Below are 22,099 nucleotides of genomic sequence, written 5' to 3'. Positions count from 1 at the left end.
ATTAGGTATTTATTAAGGTTTTGCCAAACATTTGATAAATTCTTAATGATTAAGAATATAGTTTTATAGATAAAAATTGGTAGTTTAAATTCATTGGAATTAAAAGTTAGTGGATGTCAAGAGCGTTTTAAGTACCATGAGAAACTATGGCCATAAAATTTTAAGTTCAGAATGCAGTTATCAGGTGTAAAAACAAGATATAAATGAATAAAGAATTCTACTTAAAAACAACTGCCTGCTTGAAAGGAAATTTATTTCGATTAAAAAAAAAGATGACGCTATAAACAAAGTTTAAATTTACCTGATGGTCTCTGCAAAACTCAAAATTGCTTAATCTCTTACAATAAGTAATTCTTCACAATCATTTTTTTTAAAAAAAACAGCTGTCTTGTTAGTCACCTTAGAGTAAAATTGCACATGGTAGAAGACTCTGCCTTTATGACTTTTGTATGGGGGCTATGCTTGCTATCACAATACCTGCAGGGTCTCTCTCCTGGTCGGGAGCCAAGAGGGTTTTTCATCCCTCAAGCGTTTTGAAGTGGGAGGGGGCTATAATAATGGGAGGTGGAGCCCACTAGACTGCTGATGAGCCTTCTTCTCTTCGTTTAGTCAAGGATGTGAAGAGTAACTATGCACCCCGTAAAATGCCAGGGCAGGGAAGGGGCTAAGAATATAGAAGAGGCATGAATATGATCACAATTTTAAGAAACTTATAATTTTAGTTAGCAGGAGTATAACTTCCTAGTATTATAGTAGTTGTATATCTATCTACTACTAGATTATGTATTTTCTGACTTTGGACACTATGTCTTCAAATACAGCTCAAACATTTTTGATAGTTACCATGAATCACAGACTTTTGCAAAAGTATTGCAATTCAAATCAGAAGACACTTTTGGCCCTCAAGTCTGGCAGGAGGTGTAGAAATGTAAAACCAGCCAATTCGACAAAATGTGATAAGTGTTGTAAAATACATAAAAGAATACAGGAGCAAGGTGACGGGATGAATGGTTCTGTTGGGGCTGCGGTGATGGTGGTAATAGTAGGGAAAGCCTCAGAATGTGAAGAGCATACAGGCGGGGAACAAGAGCAAACAGCATAAACGTGAGGCTTGCAAAGGCAGGCTATGATTAAGAAAGGACTTCATAATGATATGTTAGAGAATCAGAACTGGACACTCTGGGTAGATGTGAGGTTTGAGAGAGCTAGAGAGGAATTAGGTCAGATTTGTATTTTTAAAAGTTCTCTGAGTTTGATGGATTGGAAGGGAAAGGGGAGCTACTGTCACGGTCCACAAAGAGAGGATCAATGCCTGAATTAGTCTTGCCACCTGATGATGGAAAGATGACCCCTCCCCCTGAAGCAGAGAGAAAAGAGAGCATGGGAGAGTGAGAGAGAGGTGTTAATGCTGAGATTTTTTTTTAGGTTATTCACGTTTGTAGTCCTTAAAGTTTCAACATGTTATAAGTGCTCAAAAAGTTCCATGAAGTTAAAGACATGCTGATTTTAGTCACAGTTTTATCGTCAATGACTGGTATTTATTTTTATTTTTATTTTTGCGCCCTAAAATTAATTTATTCCAAGAGGAATCTCATTTTTATATTTCTAGTTTTAAAAAACCTACTTCGATGCAGTACAGAGGAACAGACTGGAGTAGGGAAAGCATGGACATGGAAAGAACAAGTTGCTACTGCACCAGTCTAGCTAGGTGAAAGAGAAGAGTGGCTTGAACTAAGGTGACAGAGAGTAGAAACGGAGGGAAGCGGGCAAATTTGAGAGCTATAAAGTAAGTAGAAGAGACAGGATCTGATGTCTCATTGGATAGGGAGGCAAGAGTGAGAGGATTAAGGTGACTTCCATTTATCTAGCTTGAGTAATTGGGTGGATGGTGCTTCTATTCAAGTGAATTACGAACAAACAGGGAACGGACAGGTTTGGGGGAAAAGATGAGTGCAGTCTTGCACATACAGAGTTTGAGGACTTACAAAATATGAAGAAATCCTCACTGGAATTTTAATATAAATGTCTGGAGTTAAGAAGAGACATAAGAGACTTTTTTTTTTTTAGAGATATCTTAGAATTTTTTTTTTTAATTAATTAATTTATTTATTTTTAGGGCTGTGTTGGGTCTTCATTTCTGTGCGAGGGCTTTCTCTAGTTGTGGCAAGCGGGGGCCAGTCTTCATCGCAGTGCGCGGGCCTCTCACTATCGCAGACTCTGTTGTTGAGGAGCACAGGCTCCAGACGCGCAGGCTCAGTAGTTGTGGCTCACGGGCTTAATTGCTCCGCGGCATGTGGGATCCTCCCAGACCAGGGCTCGAACCCATGTCCCCTGAATTAGCAGGCAGATTCTCAACCACTGCGCCACCAGGGAAGCCCAAGAGACATCTTTGATGCACATATAGATTTGGAGCCATTACATCATTTAGTTAGGAAGTAAACCAGAAAAAAAATGTAATGTCATGTATGTCAGGTGATTTAAGAAGGTAGGCATGTCAAAGATGCTGAATACCTACTAAGGAGACAAATGAAATCATGACAAAAATTTGTTGGACTTAGCACCAAAATTTGCTGGAGGTCACTGGTGACCTCAGTTAAGTTGTTTTAGGCGTGATGGAAGTACAAGATGCACTACAGTGAATTAAGAGTGAACGGGGGGCAGGGTGGTAGTGTCGGGAAATAGAACGGTGTATATACCTCTGAGCAATCTGGCCCTAAGGTGGAGGGGTTGGTGGAAGGAATCTGGACAGGTTGCCAGAAGGTTGGAAGAGATGTAAGCATGTTTTTAAAAGCTGATAAGAAGGTTACAACAAAAAGGAATAGATTAAAGATGCTGGAAAGAAAAGAGATACTTCACAGTCTAAGACAAGAAAGAAGGGAAAGAGATCCAGAGCCTAAAAAGAGGGACTCATCTTACAGAAGAGGACAACATACTATCGATTGTACATTAAGGGAAGGAGAGCAGGCAAGTGGGGTTTAGAGCTGGCTCCCAATTTGAAGCTCCTAGTTTCTTTCCAAAGTGAGTGGAGTGGGGGTAGGGCTGCTGGTTTAATGGAGGAGATAATGATTAGATTATAGAAACTCAGAACTGACCAATAGTATTGAAGGCCCAGTGAAATTTGTTAATCATAAAATTTAGAGTGGTACCATTCTTCTCTGTTGTGTACACTTAAACAGAAAATTTCAGAAACCACATGTCATGCCTAATATATTCGTTATGTGGTAAGACACAGTTTTACAATTTCACAAAACAGTTTACAAACAACCTGCCTATAACAAATTAGTAATCCCCCCCCCATTTTAAAAGGTACATACATCTTACTTTCAGTCATCAAGCTGTGGTTCACATGCTGTCAAATCTAAGGTTTTAAAATCAGTCTTACTACCACAACTATAAAATACCTTTTTCTGTAAGTACATTAAAATGTAGGTGCATTTGTGTGTACAAATGTGCAATCCTCATTAATCTGATTAGGTGGAATCCGGGAGGATCCCACGTGCCGCGGAGCGGCTGGGCCCGTGAGCCATGGCCGCTGAGCCTGCGCGTCTGGAGCCTGTGCTCCACAACGGGAGAGCCCACAACAGTGAGAGCCCCACGTACAGCAAAAAAAAAAAAAAAAAAAAAAGAGCATTTCTTATAAAAATTCACTAAATTCTAATTTTCATTACTAAATATGAAATTAGAGGAGATTTTTGCAAGGGCCCAACATATAAGCCTGCCTATAGCAAACCAAAAGGATAAAAGAACTAAGATTAGTCAAATTCCCACCTGATATTCAGTCTTCTAAACATTCACCTATTTATTTTACCCTTAGACAACTCTCCTACATTCATCCAAAGTGAATATAAGTCAGGAGTAAATGAATACCTGACATCATTGTTTATGTTTACATGAACTTTTCAATCAATTTCAAAGCTCAAAAGGAAATTCAGTAATATCTTTTCTAATATAAAAATGTCCTAACAAAAGACATTTAAGTAATAGCCACAAAAATATTCTCCAGAACGTTTTTCAATATAATTATCAATGACTTAAAACGTAGAGTTATCAATATAGGTAGGACCTACTTCCTGTCAGACTCTCAAGTCTCTTCCTACCCAGTAATAGTATGAAATATATTTCTTGTACTCAAATCCTGAACTACCAATGCTTAGGAATTCAAAATAATATTAAGTATAAAAGATGCTTCTCCACAGTAAATCTCAAATCTCCTTATTAAGGCTATGTTAGGGTACTCAAAGTATCAAATATAAAAACAATGTGCACTGCCCATTAGTACTGCAGAAGTATCTAACACTTGTATGATTCTACTGCATAAAATTTACAAACACCAAATGGCTGGCTAAAGTATTGTTACAGTGGTTTACAGAATATTATAAAAGATCTTTTTGATCATTGTCAAGCAACATCAAATCCTCATGGAAAGCATAGCATAATTACATTTTGGGAAGAATATGATCTGTAATGTAAATACAACAGCTTAGCCTCACTTATATAGTAAAGGCCTGTAATGACTAAGCCAGGTAGGCCCTGGTTTATCAAATTTTAATTCATTTTATACCATATCCATTTTTTCCCTTTGCTAAATATAGATTAAACTGCTTTTCAGTTTTACAATATATCAAATTTTTAAAAATTACTGTCCAAAACAGGTTAGAATGATTCAGCATCTAAATCTTAAATCCAAGAGCAAGAAATGCAGCTGATTTTTTTTTTTCTAAAGCAACCAAATCTCACTCAAGAAAATCTACTTGTACAGCCAGAGAAAAAGAGGAAATTAGTTTCTATTAGGTAATTCAATAAAGTGTATGCATGCAAATGAATATCTGAAAAATAGTTTTAAATAATCATATGATTAGTGACTACATTTTGCGATTGTGCTTTTTTTTTTCTTTAGTAGATGAAAAGCATCTTGGTTCACTTAATTTTAACAGTTCATAATTTAAGTAATACATTTTAAGAAGATACTATCCTTACAAAGGTCCTTTCCTTTTTAAATTTCTTTACTTACTACCTGCAAACAATAGGTAACAGAGCTTGCCTCTGCTCCTCATTCTTTTTCACTAACATTTACTCACAGCTTAAATAGAACATTATGACTTTTACAAAATTAATAGCTATAATAAGACCACTGTTTACTACTTAATATTTTACAGCCATACTCTCTACCCTTACTACACAGCCTTTTTAACCCTCTTTGTTTAAAATTTCAGGGTTTTTTGGGGGGTGGGGATCAGGGAAAATACATTTTGAAAGGGATACAAATTAAAAGTATTAGCAAAAATAAAGAGACTATGTATTTCAGTATTTGGTAATATAAGATCCTAACTTCAATGTTAATTTAAAAAAAAAAAAAAAGCAAAACCAGACTGCAACAGTTCACACCCTGAAAATGTGGCCTATTTACCCTGAAAACATATAATCTATAAATAAATACAGATAAAATACAAAAATCACATTTAATATTTAGACTTTAAATTCCCAATTTTTCCAAACTGTCATTATCATTTTCATTTCAAAATCTATCTTATGTTTCAGAAAAATAGCCTTCATCCTCTGATATTCTAAAAATAGACTCCTACTGTCTTTTACATGAAACAATTACGCTTGGTTACGAGTCCTACCATATCAGCCAAATCATCAATACCTAAAATTCTTATTTAACCTAATTTTTGGCAATCAAAATGGTAATATATAAAAAAAATCTTACCTATATGCTGCATTTTCTTTCACATGTAAAATGGTTAGATTCCCCTTCTACTTAATCAGTACAGTATCTGAACATTTTTCAGTCTGACTTGCAATATTTGCTTTCCCTCTTAGGGCACAGCATCCGCAGGGTTATACAGCACTACTTACATTCTCTTCCACATAAAAATCAGACATTACATGAAAGGAAAAGAAAGACAGCCCATTTCAAAGCATCTGGCAAACCTCCATTGGCAACCCGCCAAGCCTCTGCAAAACCTTCCTGTCTTTCCGAGCATGCTCACTTAAAACCAACAGCCCGTTACTATGGCAACTCTGTAGGCAGCCTGTAAGTATGAACCGCCATTCTGATTTCAGAGTGCAAAAAGCCAAATACTGCAGGGGAAGTAAAAGGGAAGAAATACCCTGTGCCCTATATCACATACAAGTACACTCATTTTGTCTCAAAAATTCTTATTTGTGTATGTAAAACAGAAACAAACACTCCACATTTTCCAAGCAAATATTTTTCATGCTCAAATAGGTCTTTTTCAGTAAACTCATTCTCTTTGTCTACCCCGAAGCCCCTTTACCTCATAACAACCAAAACTATACTGGACAGTTTATCCCACTTCACAAAACACTGCTGAAAAAATAGACAGCAATATCCATGTAAGCAATTATGCGGTACTTCATGAATGATTTCCTACAATTACATATACATTCTTAACAACACAGTGATATTACAAAGAAAACCATTAGCACCTATAAAATACAATCTAAATCTTTTCTATGATTTATCCAACTGCCAAATGAAATATTCTTCCATTTAGATAGGATTTTTTTTAATCCTCATTATCCTTGAGATACTGTGAAATGTCTGAAAGAGGTGAAATTTCAAAGTTAAGACAGACCAGACCTGTGTTCAAATCCCTGCTCTCCACATTTGAGCTGTGTCATCTTTGGAAAGTTATTTAATCTTTCTGACCCTCACTTTTCTCTTTAAAGTAGAATAATAACAGTTACTCCATCTGGCAATAATTTAAATGAGTTAACACATGTAATATACCTAAAAGTTACATTTCCTTCCTCCTTGGTAATTTGGAAAAGATGTTATAAAAAGAAAAAAAGTTTGCACTTGCTGCTCATTTAACCCGAAAAGTTCTTCTTTGTAATCTCTTACCCACTAAAAATTAGTTCTGATTTGCCCACTAAACTAAAAGCCAGAAAGCTCCCCCCTCCCCAAATAAAGCTGAGCTAGAAAAAGACAGCAACAAATAATATAAAGAATCTAAACACAGGGAAAATATACGAAGGTATTATTTTTAGAGTATTAAAATGTTTTCATATGTTACAAACATGAAATTTCACGTACCATCTCTTCTTCTTCCTTTTTGGCCTCCTTTTCCTTCTCTTCATCATTTTCTTCAGCTGGGCCAACTTCATCATCACTACTGGATGACTCAAGGATTTCACTTATATCCATTTTCCAATTATCAGGAACAACTCTAGTTTTTAAGAAGATGCTTGCTTTCTGCAGCCCTAAAAGTAAAAATGTACTTCAGCAGTTGTTACGGAATTAGCACCACAGAATAATACAAAGCCATGACATTCAGAGTCAGAAGATCTGGATTCAAATTCAGCTGTCATTTCTAAAATGATACAGTAAATTTGAACATATAAGTTATAATATTATATTAATGTTTACTTTTCTCTAGGGAATACTGCCAGAAATGTTAGTGATAAAACACACAAAGAATTAAGGTCAAATACTTTATCTAGATATTAAAAAAAGGCATTAAAGAAGAGTGGATATCAACTCTAAACAGTTAAAATGGCACCAGAAAATATTCAGTCTTGCTTTTGCCACTAAATTTGCCATTTAGAGTCATATCATGAAATAATAGGTTGATTCATCCTTATTTTACCTGGTTTAGCAGAGAGCTCAGATTCAGGTAGACTGAGAATGTCTACTTCCTTGATATCCTTTCTTGCTATAGAATAACTAATTATAGAGAAGAATAAATAGGAGGGAAACCATTATTAAATAAGAATTATCACTTAAAGAGTCACGTTAACACACAGAAAATATAAATCTCAAAATCAAAATTATTTTACCTATAAATTGTTTTAAGAAGACCATGTATATCCTAATCCTTAATAAAGGGCAAGAGGTAATATAGGCAAAGCTAATATCTTAATTCTAAAGATTCACATACTCAAAGCACACTAATTTGAGAGCCTCACATTTGTAATATTTCAATTTATGCAACCCTCTTACCTACAATATGGGGTAGTTTATACCAGCATGGTGTTTTCCTTATAGTGTCTATTTTGATCTTTCATATTTCTCAAATTTACTATTCAGTTCAGTATGAAAAATTTAATAAATGGTAACATTAAAATATTTTTATCATTGTAAGATATATTATGGTATCAAATTTTTCACAGAGAATCACAACTCAATAAATACATAATTTTACATTTTTTGGAAACAAAGCAAAGTTGAAGTGAAGGAAGGTTTCTAAAACTCTGACCTTTTTTAAAATTAATTTTTATTGGAGTTCAAAATCTGACTTTTAATCAGAAAAAAAGTCAAAATAATTATTCTAGTAATATAAATTCTATTAAAAGTAAATTTCATGTTTTATAATATGAAATAGTACGCATAATAAAAATAAAGAATTTTTACAATTAGGGCTTCCCTGGTGGCTCAGTGGTTAAGAATCCGCCTGCCAATGCAGGGGACACGGGTTCAAGCCCTGGTCCGGGAAGATCCCACATGCCGTGGAGCAATTAAGCCCATGCGCCACAACTACTGAGCCTGGTCTCTAGAGCCCGTAAGCCACAACTGCTGAAGCCTGCACGCCTAGAGCCCTTGATCCACAACAAGAGAAGCAACCGCAATGAGAAGCCTGAGCACCGCAAAGAGTAGCCCCTGATCGCCACAATCAGAAAGCCCGCACACAGCAATGAAAACCCAACGCAGCCAAAAATAAATAAATTAATTAAATAAATTAAAAAAAGAATTCTTACAATTAAAGAGAAAATCAATACTATGTTTTATTTTAAAACTTTTTGAATATTATTCTCACATATTGTTGTTTAGTTTTTATATAAAAATTTTAGGGACTTCCCTGGTGGCGCAGTGGTTAAGAATCTGCCTGCCAATGCAGGGGACATGGGTTTGAGCCCTGGTCGGGGAAGATCCCACATGCCACGGAGCAACTAAGCCCATGCGCCACAGCAACTGAGCCTGCACTCTAGAGCCCGCGAGCCACAGCTACTGAGCCCACGTGCTGCAACTACTGAAGCCTGTGTGCCTAGAGCCCGTGCTCCGCAACAAGAGAAGCCACCGCAATGAGAAGCCCGCACACCACAACGATGAGTAGCCCCCACTCGCCGCAACTGGAGAAAGCCCGCGCACAGCTACTTAAGACCCAATGCCACCAAAAATAAAATAAATTTATTAAAAAAATTTTTTTAAAAATAACCTACATTACAAAAAAGTCAAAACATATTAGGTAACAACTTCTCAGTTCATGAAATGATTAAACTTTAAAAAATAAAGTCTTGATTTCCATTTTTTTCTCCCAATGTAACACTATTAAGTGATTCATTACTCACAATTTAGAATCGATAAATGACCGAATTAAACATTGGTCTTTTTTCACTGTGATATCATCATTACAACTGGGAGATACTACCTGAAATATAAAATAAAAGCAAATTGATTACTACTTTCCCTACTCAAAGAAAGAATATATTTTTTAAAATAACAATTCTGGATCCCCTAACTTCTTGAAATGATTACATTTGACAAGAAATAGGTTCATTGTCAACAGCTTCCAAACCATAATAAATTACTTACAAAAGATTGCCTTATAATTTTTCTTTAGTATATTGGCTTTCTAGATATTTAATATACACAGTCATTAGATAATAAAATGAATAATTAATGAAATATAAACCATAATGTGACCACTTTAAAAATATTAGGATTTATTCTAAGCCAAATAATAATTCATTTACTGTCCAAAAAACAAAATGTACGATCTATGATGAAGACATGCCATATTATAATTTTTTTAAATGCACTTAAATCAGTATCAATTTTGAAATCTGGCTATTTGATTAAAATAAGCACCTAAGTTCCCATTCTTAACAAGGCATGTACAATTTTTAGTATTTAAACAAATCAGAGAAAATCTGAGTGAAGAACTTTTAAATTTCTTAACTTTTAAAAATAACAATGTCCTAACATTTGTAACTAACCAATCTCTGTATATTCTTTACAGAATTTAATATTTAAAAAACATTAAAGGCTACTAATAAATTGCTGAACTGTACCTGCTCAACATTAGCCCCTCTGTGGTAATCTAGCACCAACCACAGAACTTTATGCAATGATGGAAATGTTCTCTGTCGGCACTGACCAATATAGCAGCAATGAATCACATGGGGCTGAGCACCTGAAATGTGGCCAGTTCAACTGAGAGACTGAATTTTTAATTCTATTTAATATTAATTAAGTTACAATTTAAACTTAAATAGCCACACATGGCTCATGACTATCACATTAAACAGCGTTATGTCCAGACAATCAAAAATTCTTGGCAGTTGTATCAGCTGTTTTAACACCAGATGGTATTAAATGTTTTTTTTGTTTGTCTGTTAGTTAGGTGCTGGTGATTACTAGACTAATAATATGGTTGTGTCTGCCCTCAGGAGCTAACACTGAAATGGAAGGGTAAATACAAAAAGATACACACAAAAAACCATAACGAAGGCTAAGTACAGTGATACCAACTAGGCATAAGATAAAATATCAATAAAAACACCTAGGAGGAAGATTTAACCAGACCTGGGAAGGGAAAATGTGTGGCAGCCAAGGCTTAAGGTAAGTCTTAAAGGATGAGCAGACAGAACCCAAGGCTTAATTACCTCACCTGTGAACCACTCTAATGGCCTCCGAATTGATTGCTATCACCTCCACTCCTTTCAACAACAATCCATCCACCATACCACTGTGTCATTAACATTCCTAAATATGCAGCTCAAATAATGTCACTCTTCTGCAAAATTCTATGCAGAACTATGTCCAGGTTCTTTAGATGAAATTTTAAAGACCCTTCTGCCCTCGATCCAAATTATTTCCCAGTCTTCTTTCCTATTATGCCCCTATTCACATCTAATATTTAGCCAAAATGGATTCCCAGAGCAAACAGTTTCATCAACAAACCCCCTTCTTTCCTATTACTTATTCTGTTTCTTCTAAGAAAGTTCTCTAGTGAAGCTCTGCTAACTAACTTTAAATCCTTCAAGGCTCAGCTCAAAAGCTTCATGAAGGCTTTTTCTTTTTTTTTCTTTTTGGATTTCTTTCAAATAAATGCAAGGTCTCAGGACAAGAAGTCCTAATATTGAATGTATACTATTTTATATTACAGTTACTTGGATTATTCTCTGCAGTACACTAAAATCATCAAATGTAAGATTGACTCTTACACTCTTACACTCTTACTCATCTTTTATTTTATCACCTGGGAAATGATAAACCTGTTGAGTAAATAAAGGCTTTTTTTTTTAATCTCTTGACAAATTATGACCTGAGTATTCTGAATCCAAACTCATTTATTTGTTGGCCTATACAACTGAAAGGTTCGAAGGATTTTCAGACTTTTCCTATGTGAAGTAAATCTACTACATAGGAATTGAGTAATGTATTTACATGAACATAGAAACCTAAAAAAAAAAAAAGGCCTCAGTTCTTTAAAGGAGTCTAACCTAATTTGGGAGGTATTTTGTGCCAAAATTATTATTAGAGATTTAACTGATATCAAAACTCAGAGAAGAAGGGGCATACTTATGTTAAAGTGGTTAGGGGAGAATCTGCAGGAAAGGCAGGACCTGAGCTGAGCCTTAAGACATATTTAAGAGGAGAGGAGTAGGAAGAAGAGAAAGGGGAGATAGGTATTACCAAGTACTATTGATTCCTCTTGTGAAGTAATTCTCTGGCCCATACCTTCTCATTCCTTTCCCAAGTAAGCAAAGGTCAGTTTTCTCTACCAACCCACCCAAGATTTGCCATTTCTAAAGCCTAGGTATATCCTTCCTTTCCCTAAAACTCTTTGTCCTATTCCAGTGTCTGCACCAAAAGTTTTTAAAATTACTATATAATATTTAACTACTACACAGTCTTTGAGATGTGTATAGTAAACTCCTTGAGGGCAATGTGTTATGTCTCATACCTCTTTCTTTTTTTCTTAAGGAGCTTAGAGCAAAGCTGAAGTCACTGCAAATCCTTAGTAAATACTAATTGATTTAAGGGGTAAAGGACTGGAGGAGTGAAGTGTCTTACACAGGGAGCAGTTAAGAAAGAGCCTAAATAGACAGCTTACACTGAAAATGAGAAACAAACTAAGAGCTAGGGATGACCACAGATATCCATCTAAAAATGCAGAATTGATTCATTAGGCAGAGTCAGTGCTGGTATTTTTTTTTTGAGAATGGGACTATCATAATTAAATCAGTGTTTTAAAATTTCTCTATAAAAGTTACTTCTAGAAAATAAGTCTGAATTTAGTAAAGAAAGCATTCAGGCATCAAGTTAAGAGAAGCTGGTGGTAGGTACTATATATCAGGTGAAAAAAGGTGATGGGAACAGAGTAAAAACAGACCACTGGACACATTTTGAAGGAAAAACGGACAGATCTCAATAAATACTTGGTTACAGAGAATTAAAGAAAGGAAATAACAAAAGAAGACAGTGAAGTATGTGGGACCTGAGTAGGATTGCTCCATTTTGCAATGAAGTCCAAACTAAATTTGTGTAACACTCTCAAAATATTTTAAATGCTTTCTTAAAATCCATGTTAAACAAATACTTTAAATGGTTAATTAACTCTGCAAAGAAACCATACTTACCAAAGCAGGATACCATTCACTCTTCTCAGATGTAGATACCACACTTACAACTTTTCCTAATAATTCATCATTGAGACGTCGCTTATCTTCATCTTCCTCTTCACTACTTTCTTCTTCTTTTTCATCTTCATTACTAAAAGTTAGAATAACTTTATCAGGATCTTAACATCAACCATTTTTGATACAGTCATTACCCCAGGGTAGTACTCTCTTCATTCAAGTTGGAATTGAAGAAATGGATACTTCCCTAGCCCCAAAGAAGTAGTCCTGCACTGTCCATGGTAACTCTGAGTCCACTTCACTAGATCAGTGAGGACCTGGACTTAGACTCTCATGCCAACCACTGGCTGGGACAGAAAAGTTATATCACCAGGAAGTATTTACTGTGCCAAATACAGTTTAAGAGATTGCCCTTCCACTTTTTATGTATGCCAGGTTCCAGATAATATAACTCTAATTCTCCAACAGGTTAGGAAAAGATCTCACCAAACACATCAGGAGGTTTATTTAGATAACCTATCTGGATAACTAACCAATCAGACAAGGCCACAATGAGGAAAAATCTACAAAACAATTGGCCTGTACTCTTCAAAAATGTCACTGTCATGAAAAGACAAAAAAAGGCTGAGGAACTTTTCTAGATTAAAGGAGACTTAAGAATCACATAAACTAAATGCAATGCATGATCTTGGATTGAATCCTGGAATCAGGCGATGGTATAAAGGCTATTATTGGGACAACTGACAAAATCTGAAATATGTACTATATATTATCAGATAATAGCATTCTATCAATGTTATCTATTCTGAATTTGATAACCATACTTTGATTATATAAGAGAATGTCCTTGTTCTTACATAAACTATTTAGGGGTAAGAAGTCATGATGCTTGCAACTTCCTCTTAAATGGTTCAGCCAATTAAAATTATTATTAAATAAAAAATAATTATAATACATGTAATAAAGACAGGAAATGATAAAGCAAATGTGTCAAAAAGTTTTAATAATTTAGTGAATCTGGATGATGAGTATATGGAAGTTTATTGTATTCTTCTTACGATTTTTAAACTTGAAATGTTTTTGAAATAAAAAGGCTAAAAAAACACATATACGCACATAACATAGCAAAATAATCCTATCAATTAAGGAATTTGGCAAAGTAACTCAAAACAAAAATAGCCTTTTTTAAAAAGGGGTTGAGATCATTATTCCTATTACTTTGTCCAAGAATTAAGAACAAAGTCTACTCAGGGTAAAATGTCTAAAACAAGGATACAAGATGCTGTGGAAAGGTCACCCAAACAAATTTCACCACCGTAGAAAAACCACTTATTTAATGTTGTGATAATTGTAATGTTACTGGACATGAAAACACTCACACCGGCAGAGAGGACCTCCTTCCTCTGTTCGTCTTCTTTGCAATTACTGGAGTTCCAAAATGCTCTGGATTTGTTAATGGAAGCTGGTCAAGCGTCTCGATAAGAAACAGACAAATTAAATCACTTTTTGCTTCTACATTAGTAGCTGTTGTTCAATTTAAAAAGTCCATCCATGTTACCCTACCTCACTCTCAGCAAAATGTCTCTCTCCTTTTAAGCATAGTGAGGTACGTCTCAATGTTCTCTCATCACCATCATCAAACACTGCAATAGGCAGAAGATATCAGAGAATTTATGCACACTTATTGCTATTTACCTGGGGCTTAAGAACCATTATTTATTAGTTACGCTCCAAAACCTTTTAAAATATACACATATTTTTCATTCTATAGATACCAAACAAACACAGGTTAATGGCTGCCCCAAACTGCTTAAGTGTCTCCATTCACTTTTTCAATCTCTATCACTACAGAACGACCTTCTTAAACCATTAGCAACCTAGTCAAAGCACAGATATTAAATTACCTTTAATCTTAGAAGAACGAGCAAAAACCTGGTTAAAAAAAAAGAAGTATCATGGGTTTTTTCGCAACAGTTATCAATGGAGTATCTCTAATGTCCAGAAACTGTCTGACTGCTCGTAATGCTGTTGGTTCACTCTACTTCTACTTATTTGCATGATAACCTAATATAACAGAAGTACTGGCTGCCAAATTCTAAAGTCATAAGATTCAACTTGTTTCTTTTGCTAGAGGAGGATGCAAGAAGTTTAGAAATAAAAGTTGAAACACCAGAAAGAAGAAAAATTTTTTTTAATTCTAAAAAATAAGTCGTAATTGCACAGAAGCTTTCTCAAGTTTTTATTTCTACTACATTTAAAAGAAATCACACTACTTGGAAACTGTGTAAATATTTCAAGAAAATGGGGGCAAGGAATTTAACAATTTACCACCAATGCTCTTCATATACCTAGCTCTATAAATTATTTTGATAATTTTATAGGTTTAATTTTCCAGAAAGGTACTGATTTTACCATCTAATATTCAAAGAAAATTTTCTCAGAAGATACCTGACACCCAGCTTTATGAAAAAATAAAATACAAGAAGACAGAATCCTTACCTCTGATACTTAAAATACATATACACATCAACAAATGTTTATATATATTATGGAAAAAGCATATATACAGGAAAGCATACAAAAACAAAAGGGATTATTATTTTAAGATTTAATCCTAATTTTTATAATTCTATGTTTTTCAATTTTTTAATGTTTTTCCAATTTAACAGAATAGATTAATGTTAAGAAAGGAAAATTCTATATTATCTTGATTTAATATCTTAAAATCTTTACCTTGTTACCTATATAATTACAATCCTGAATTTTTTTTAAAGGGCTGCTTTATTAGCAAAAACTTTGCCTTTGAATAATAAACTTTTTTCATGGTAGAAACTTAACTATGTAAGCGTACTCAACTTCTTCAATATTTATCCACCTCAGTCAGTTCCTTCTCTTAGACTAAAGACACCTAGTTCAGATTCTCTTACATGCAGGAGACAATGCAGAGAATATTAAAAGCTCCTGATGCACATATTTAAAGAACCATAATAATTCCGCAAAATCATCTGTGTTATACACTGTCAATGATGCAGAAATTAATGACCACCTGCAGACACAATGACAGGATAAAACACAACATCCTCCAACAATTACATCACTAATCTACACTTGATTAACACTGGTTTAAACATTTGTATCACAATTATGATTTATATGGTGTCATCGAGTCTGATAAATAAACCACTGCTCTTCGAAAAATTCAAAATCATGAAATTATCATACCAAACTTAAAATAATTTTTCATGTTATTATTAATGTCCATTAAGTATGCTAAAGAATAAAACTTAAAAGTTCCAATTTTCCTTAATGCCTACAATACCAAAGATGGTGACACTGGACACACACATATACACTATATACATCACATTTAAGTGGTGGAGATGTGAGGAAAGAAAATGAGAATATAAGACAAATGACTAATATCAAATTTATGAAACAAAATCTTTTCCACAATATTTTATTATTAATCAATGGCAGCCCCAAATCAAAATGCTCTAATGAGAAATTTCAACAATTTAACATTCTGAGTTCTTGTTTTTTTTAAAATATTCACCTTGAAATATACCAGATTTTTGAAGGAAAAAATTAATCTCACTTCAACACAATTTTACCATGGTTAGAAATAAGGTAAGGACCAAAGTCAACTGTGGTACAAATAACCCTTTTACATTTTTTCACAGGAACCGAACCCCTTCCAACTTCAAATGAACAAAGAGAAACAGAATTTTCTCTGTTTCTCTTAAAAAATTTTTTAAAGAATTTTTTAATTCATAAAATTATACAAAGGTATGTATTTGAGTACTTTATACAAGCTTGTTGAGCCATATAACTTCTCAAGATTTTCTGAAAGACAAACAGAAAATGTAACAACATAGTGGACTTATTTAATCATGACATCCCTGATTATCAAAATCATTAAGAAGTTCCATCTAGGGCTTCCCTGGTGGCGCAGTGGTTAAGAATCCGCCTGCCAATGCAGGGGACATCGAATCGAGCCCTGGGCCGGGACGATCCCGCATGCCGCGTAGCAACTAAGCCCGTGCACCACAACTACTGAGCCTGTGTTCTAGAGCTCACAAGCCACAACTACTGAAACCCGCGTGCCTAGAGCCCATGCTCTGCAACAAGAGAAGCCACAGCAATGAGAAGCCCGCACACTGCAAGGAAGACCCAACACAGCCAAAAATAAATAAATAAATAAAATTTATTTTAAAAAAGTTCCCTCTAGGGAATTCCCTGGCAGTTCAGTGGTTAGGACTCTGCACTCTCACTGCCAAGGGCCCAGGTTCAATCCCAGGTCGGGGAACTAAGATCTCACATGCCATGAGGTGTAGCCAAAAAAAAATAAGTTTCCTCTATAACTTCCATGTTAGAAATATCATCTTAAAGAACACATAATTTGAAGGCATTGAACACTGACTCTGGCATTTTGATAAGAGTTAAATAATTAACTGGTGTGTGTACATTAAGCTTATTTTTGGTTCAAGGTGTATACTACAGCATGACAAGAGAAAAAAAGTCAGAGTATAAGGATTTAGTAATTATAAGATATGAAATGTCTTATACTTGCCAAAAATGGCACTTGAATAGATCACTCACTGAGTGCAAGAGACCAGATACTACAAAAGTTGTATCTCTGTTAGTATATTACATATAAATTCTAAAACCTAATTTGAGGACAATGACAAAGCTAAGACTCTCTCTATAACATTAATCATACTAGATAAAATCATGCTAATGGAAACAAATATACAAAGCCTGACCCTAAACTGTTAGAATTCAAAGAAACAAAAGTAACAGGGATCTAATCTAACTACTAAATACAAAAGATTTACCTGTTATCATAGCACTGTTACGATGCTGGAGAATAATAAGATAATAACAACAGTAAATTAACTTTATCTATCCAAAGATACAATTGGCTATTACTTATTAAGCTTCTACTATGCCCTGATCCTCACAGCAGCCTCTACAGGGTCGGAATCACTATCTTCCTTTTATAGATAAAGAAATTGAGAATTAGAAGGTTCATCTATGAGCTACAATTTAGTTAAGAGGGGATCAAAATGAATTAACAAACAGGTAAGAAACAGAGGCATAACATGAACACTGGGAAGAGAGTTAAGAATTCTGACTTGATAAACAACAAGGTCCTACTGTATAGAAAAGGGAACTATATTCAATATCCTGTGATAAGCCATGATTAGAAAAGAATATGAAAAAGAATGTATACATATGTATAACTGAATCACTTTGCTATACAGCAGAAATTAATACAACACCGTAAATCAACTATATTTCAATAATAAAAATTAATTTTTTTAAAACCCTCAAACTTTATCTTGTTAATAAACAAAAAATAGACAAAAAAAAGAATTCTGACTTGGTGAAAATAAGTATTATTGCTATATCTGTTTATACCGGTAACAATTAACAAAACATTTCACGTGATACAATAAAAGCTTTAAAATTAAAAATATATGCATACCCTAGGTAAAACCAATAGTTCTGTTGCTCATAAAATCATCTGTGATAACTACAGAAGCCCCTCAGCAGCTAAGATCAAAAACTTCAGGAATCTGGAAATTTAAGAAATTAACATTCAAATGTATAATTATGTTAACAAAATATCATGAGAATGTTAAGTCTTACAGAAGGCTATTTAAACAATGGGTTAAAGCCTATCACAGGACTAGACAGACTTGTTACTTAGTACTTTTTTTCTTAATGAATGATTTTCTAGTCAGGGGAATAACCACTTGGATTTGAAAACATTTTCTGGTTGATTCTGGTTATAACAACATTCGTCATATGCAGTTCTAATCAAATTAAAAGCCTTATAAGCCTACAGCACATTCTACAAAAGTCAGTCCATTCACCAGGTTAATGTAACCCTCCTCTACTCTTTTAACTTAGAATTTCCATGAGATCTGATAAAACTGATGTGCAAAATAAGAAGATATGAGAAAAATCCAGAAACTTAAAAAGCATGTCACAAAAATATATCAGTGATTGAAAAGATTTTACTGTTAAACTTGATATATGATGTGTTTACATACATTTGCATATAAATTATTTAAATTAAAAGCAACTTTCTCCTTTACATTTTTCTTATTTTTCAAATACAATGTGTTATTTTCATATTCTAACAAAGCAAAAGAAGAACAGTTTTAGAATGTCTTAGTGACAGTTATATTTGTCAGGAATTAAAGACAACATTCAAGTGGAGATATGAATTCTAATCCCAATTTTGGTATCTTCTGAATGGCTGGACAGATAGCAATACACTTCCATACATTACAGGTTCCTTATCTTTAATGCAAGGAAAAGAACTGCCAAATGAATAAACTGCTAGGAAGCATTGTTTTATGATAGGAAGGGGAAATATTTCAAAGTCTCAAAAAACTTAAAAATCCATGAACTGGTGCTATTTATTGTTCAACATTGGAGAGCAAGGTATTATTAGATTTTTTTTGAGTTATATTAGATCCATAATCTTTTTCAAAATTGGTCATTCAGCTATAATATGAAAAATTAATACCTATATTATATAAGGAGTTAATAACAGTTCCTCAGATAACTTTTGATCACTGATAATTATAACTCCTATTTAATCCAAATCAGCAGTATGTTACCCCCTTTTGTTTCATTTTTAAGAGCCTGACATAATTTCAAGTTCTTTTAAAATCAAAAAACATTGAGACCATTAACAATACTTTGAATACTTTCTGATTCTACCTATATAACACTTTGCTAGGAATTAGAAATCAATAAAAATTCCAGAAAAGAGCAATTAAGTAGTCACTCAATTAAAGAAAATTATAGAAAGTTCGTGACCTGTGAGAGATTACACATTTTATTTTGCCATCTTTTAATAAGGATCATTCTTTATGTGGCCTACATCCTTCAATACCTAAACATTCTTTACAGCAGAGTGCTATACTGAGTATACTTAAGAGAATAGTGCCTCTTAACATCTTAAAATTTTTTGGTCACTGTCTCTCATTACACAGATGCAAAAATCTTAAGTTGGATTCTTCTCCCCTAATTAGTCTCTGTTTCTACAAATGTGGTCCGTTTTTCTAAGTGTGTACTAACTTCATTAGATTCAGCCAATGTGCTTATAAAAAGAAAGATTCTTGGGTTGCCATCCCAGACGTACTAAATTAGAGATTTGGGGTCCTCAAATCCTTGTTTTTTCAAATGAGCACCAAGTGATTCTTATGTACACTAGTGCTTAATATATGAACCATATGCAATTAAGATTCTAAGCTCTTTGAGAACAAGAATTATACAATTTCTTCTGTTATTATCTATCAAAGAAAATCACCACAGAGAATGCTCAGTAGCAACTAGTTTTCATCAATACTAAAGTGCCATTCATGTAAAGGACAGAGATTGCTATTCATAATTGAAGGATTATTCTGGGGTGCAGAAAATCCAAAATGTGAAAACCTGAAAAGTACTGCTGCTGCAGAAGTGTAAGCATTACATCAGTAAAACTTCACAAGTATTGTGAATGTAACCTTGATATTGGGCACCAAATAGGATGCATGTTAGTATTCAAACATGCATCATATTATTTCCCATGATTCTGCACACATCAACTCCTGTCATTTTTACCACTGCTTTGTTTAATAGAGCAAAATTGTATCCATTTAAAATCTAAGAGTGAATTTTAAGCTTTGTTTTTAAATCTCTAACAACTATCAACAGTCACTATTAAGCCTCCTAAAAATATATAGTTCAGAATAATAGCACCATTGTGAACCAACACCAACTTGTAGGAGGTCTAAGAATAAAAATGGTTAGAAAATATTAGGTACATACAGCACATTGCTACTACTAATAGAAGCCACAGAGTAAGACACGGGAAGTACAATTTTCAACCAAAGCGTGTTCTTCACAGCTTTGAGCATCAACTACAGATGAATGATGTTTACCCAAGGCAACAAATCAAGTAAACTAAAAATAAACCTAAAGGGTCATTTCTTTACCTTCTGCAAGGAAACCACAACACTATAATTACATCTTTTATACCAAGACATAAATGTAAAAACCAAATAATGCTATAGACGTTCAGTGTAAAGCCAACGATTGGATGTTATCCACAGGACTGTGTAGTCTGAAAGTAATCAGAGGAGACTTGGAAATCTTAATTATTGCTATTCTCATCAACATAATGACAGGAACAATATAAGTACTACATTTAGGTTTTCATTTACCTGCACTGTGACACTTGTTGCTACTCACTACAGTAAAGTTTTTTAAAGCCAGTATAAGCTTATGCATGAAATGTTAAGAATGAATTCACATTAGCAGCATATATATCTTTTGTGAAAGGTGTTACTAAGAGAGTCCTGACTGCATTGAAAATCAAAAACTAAGCTATGATCACCTAGGCTTGAATCTACTCTGGCCCAAATTTTTTTAGTTTGTAAATTCTGTGGTAATATCTATAGTACCTTTATATAAAATAGGCAGCAATACAATAAAAGACTGCAACTATGCAATTTTAATTGTAATTCCAGAAAAAGTTTAAAAGTCTGAAAACTTACAATACTAAGTTGTATTGATTTTTCTAACGGAAGAAAAATAACCATATAATTTAACTTTCTTGAAGGGAAATATCAAGATAACCTAAAAAAGAAGTACATTCTTGGATGAAATAGCCATAAGTGGCCAAGTTACTATAAAGAGATAATTAGGTTTTTTTTCTTACCATCAGGGTGTCATTAAAATTTTAGCTATCTATATCAAGTAAACTGACAGGAAAGAATACATATTTCTCTGCCAAGGTAATGATTCAATGAATTTACAAAACAGAGAGATAGATACGAAACCCACAAATTAAATCCTCTATATTAAATTACCTAACTACCTACCCACAGTATACCAACTAGCATCTGTCAACTTGCTGATAACAGCTTCCTGAAAGGATCCATCAGATGTCCTTGTTTCAACAATGGCTCCAACCTAAAACAAAAAATCCAAATTTCATCACCAAATTTAAACAAACAAACCAAATCACTCATACCAACTATATGACCTGGGTTAAAAAAAAATGTATCTATTTATGGTAATTCTACCTTACATTGGCTTAGATCTTTATCATTTATAGTGTTCATACATTTACCATGCAATTCAAGTCTCAAAATGCTTAGGCTTAAGTAAGATAGCTATTATTACCCCTATTTTACATGTTGAAAATTGTGGTTTAGGAAGAGAGAATAATTTGCAAAGAGTCCAGGATGAGAACCCAGTCTTTCAAGTCTCATTTCAGAGCTTTTTTTACTACATGATACTGCCTTCAAGAAAATTGTGGAATGTAAGAACCAAAAAACCATAGGACAGCAAAAACAGCTTCAATTTTCTTTCATGTAAATATTGAATATTGGATTCAGCATTTGTATTTAAGGGACCTTTTAGATAGAGGTTCACCTGGAGAGTGAGGGATGGACCAGCTGACCTTCTTTCAGCTTCCAGA

At 34.0% G+C, this 22,099-nt stretch overlaps 1 protein-coding gene across 3 annotated transcripts in view; it reads right to left on the bottom strand.

Annotated features, from left to right (window-relative positions):
• ARID4A (AT-rich interaction domain 4A) overlaps window positions 1–22,099 on the bottom strand; it is a 57,393-nt gene that overhangs the window by 29,693 nt on the left and 5,601 nt on the right. For all 3 annotated transcript variants that reach the window (XM_081229427.1, XM_081229426.1, XM_081229428.1), the window contains 7 exons: window positions 21,498–21,588; window positions 14,176–14,255; window positions 13,992–14,086; window positions 12,613–12,745; window positions 9,316–9,395; window positions 7,617–7,693; window positions 7,064–7,230 (listed from right to left, as the gene is read on the bottom strand). In XM_081229427.1, coding sequence (XP_081085553.1) covers window positions 7,064–7,230; window positions 7,617–7,693; window positions 9,316–9,395; window positions 12,613–12,745; window positions 13,992–14,086; window positions 14,176–14,255; window positions 21,498–21,588 — 723 coding nt within the window. The remainder of the gene's footprint in view (window positions 1–7,063; window positions 7,231–7,616; window positions 7,694–9,315; window positions 9,396–12,612; window positions 12,746–13,991; window positions 14,087–14,175; window positions 14,256–21,497; window positions 21,589–22,099) is intronic.

Source organism: Mesoplodon bidens (assembly GCF_964165515.1).
Source record: "Mesoplodon bidens genome assembly, chromosome: 3".
NCBI classification, from domain to species: Eukaryota; Metazoa; Chordata; class Mammalia; order Artiodactyla; family Ziphiidae; genus Mesoplodon; species Mesoplodon bidens.
The sequence above is the reverse complement of the archived record's forward strand: the minus strand, read 5'-3'. Positions and strand labels throughout refer to the sequence as shown.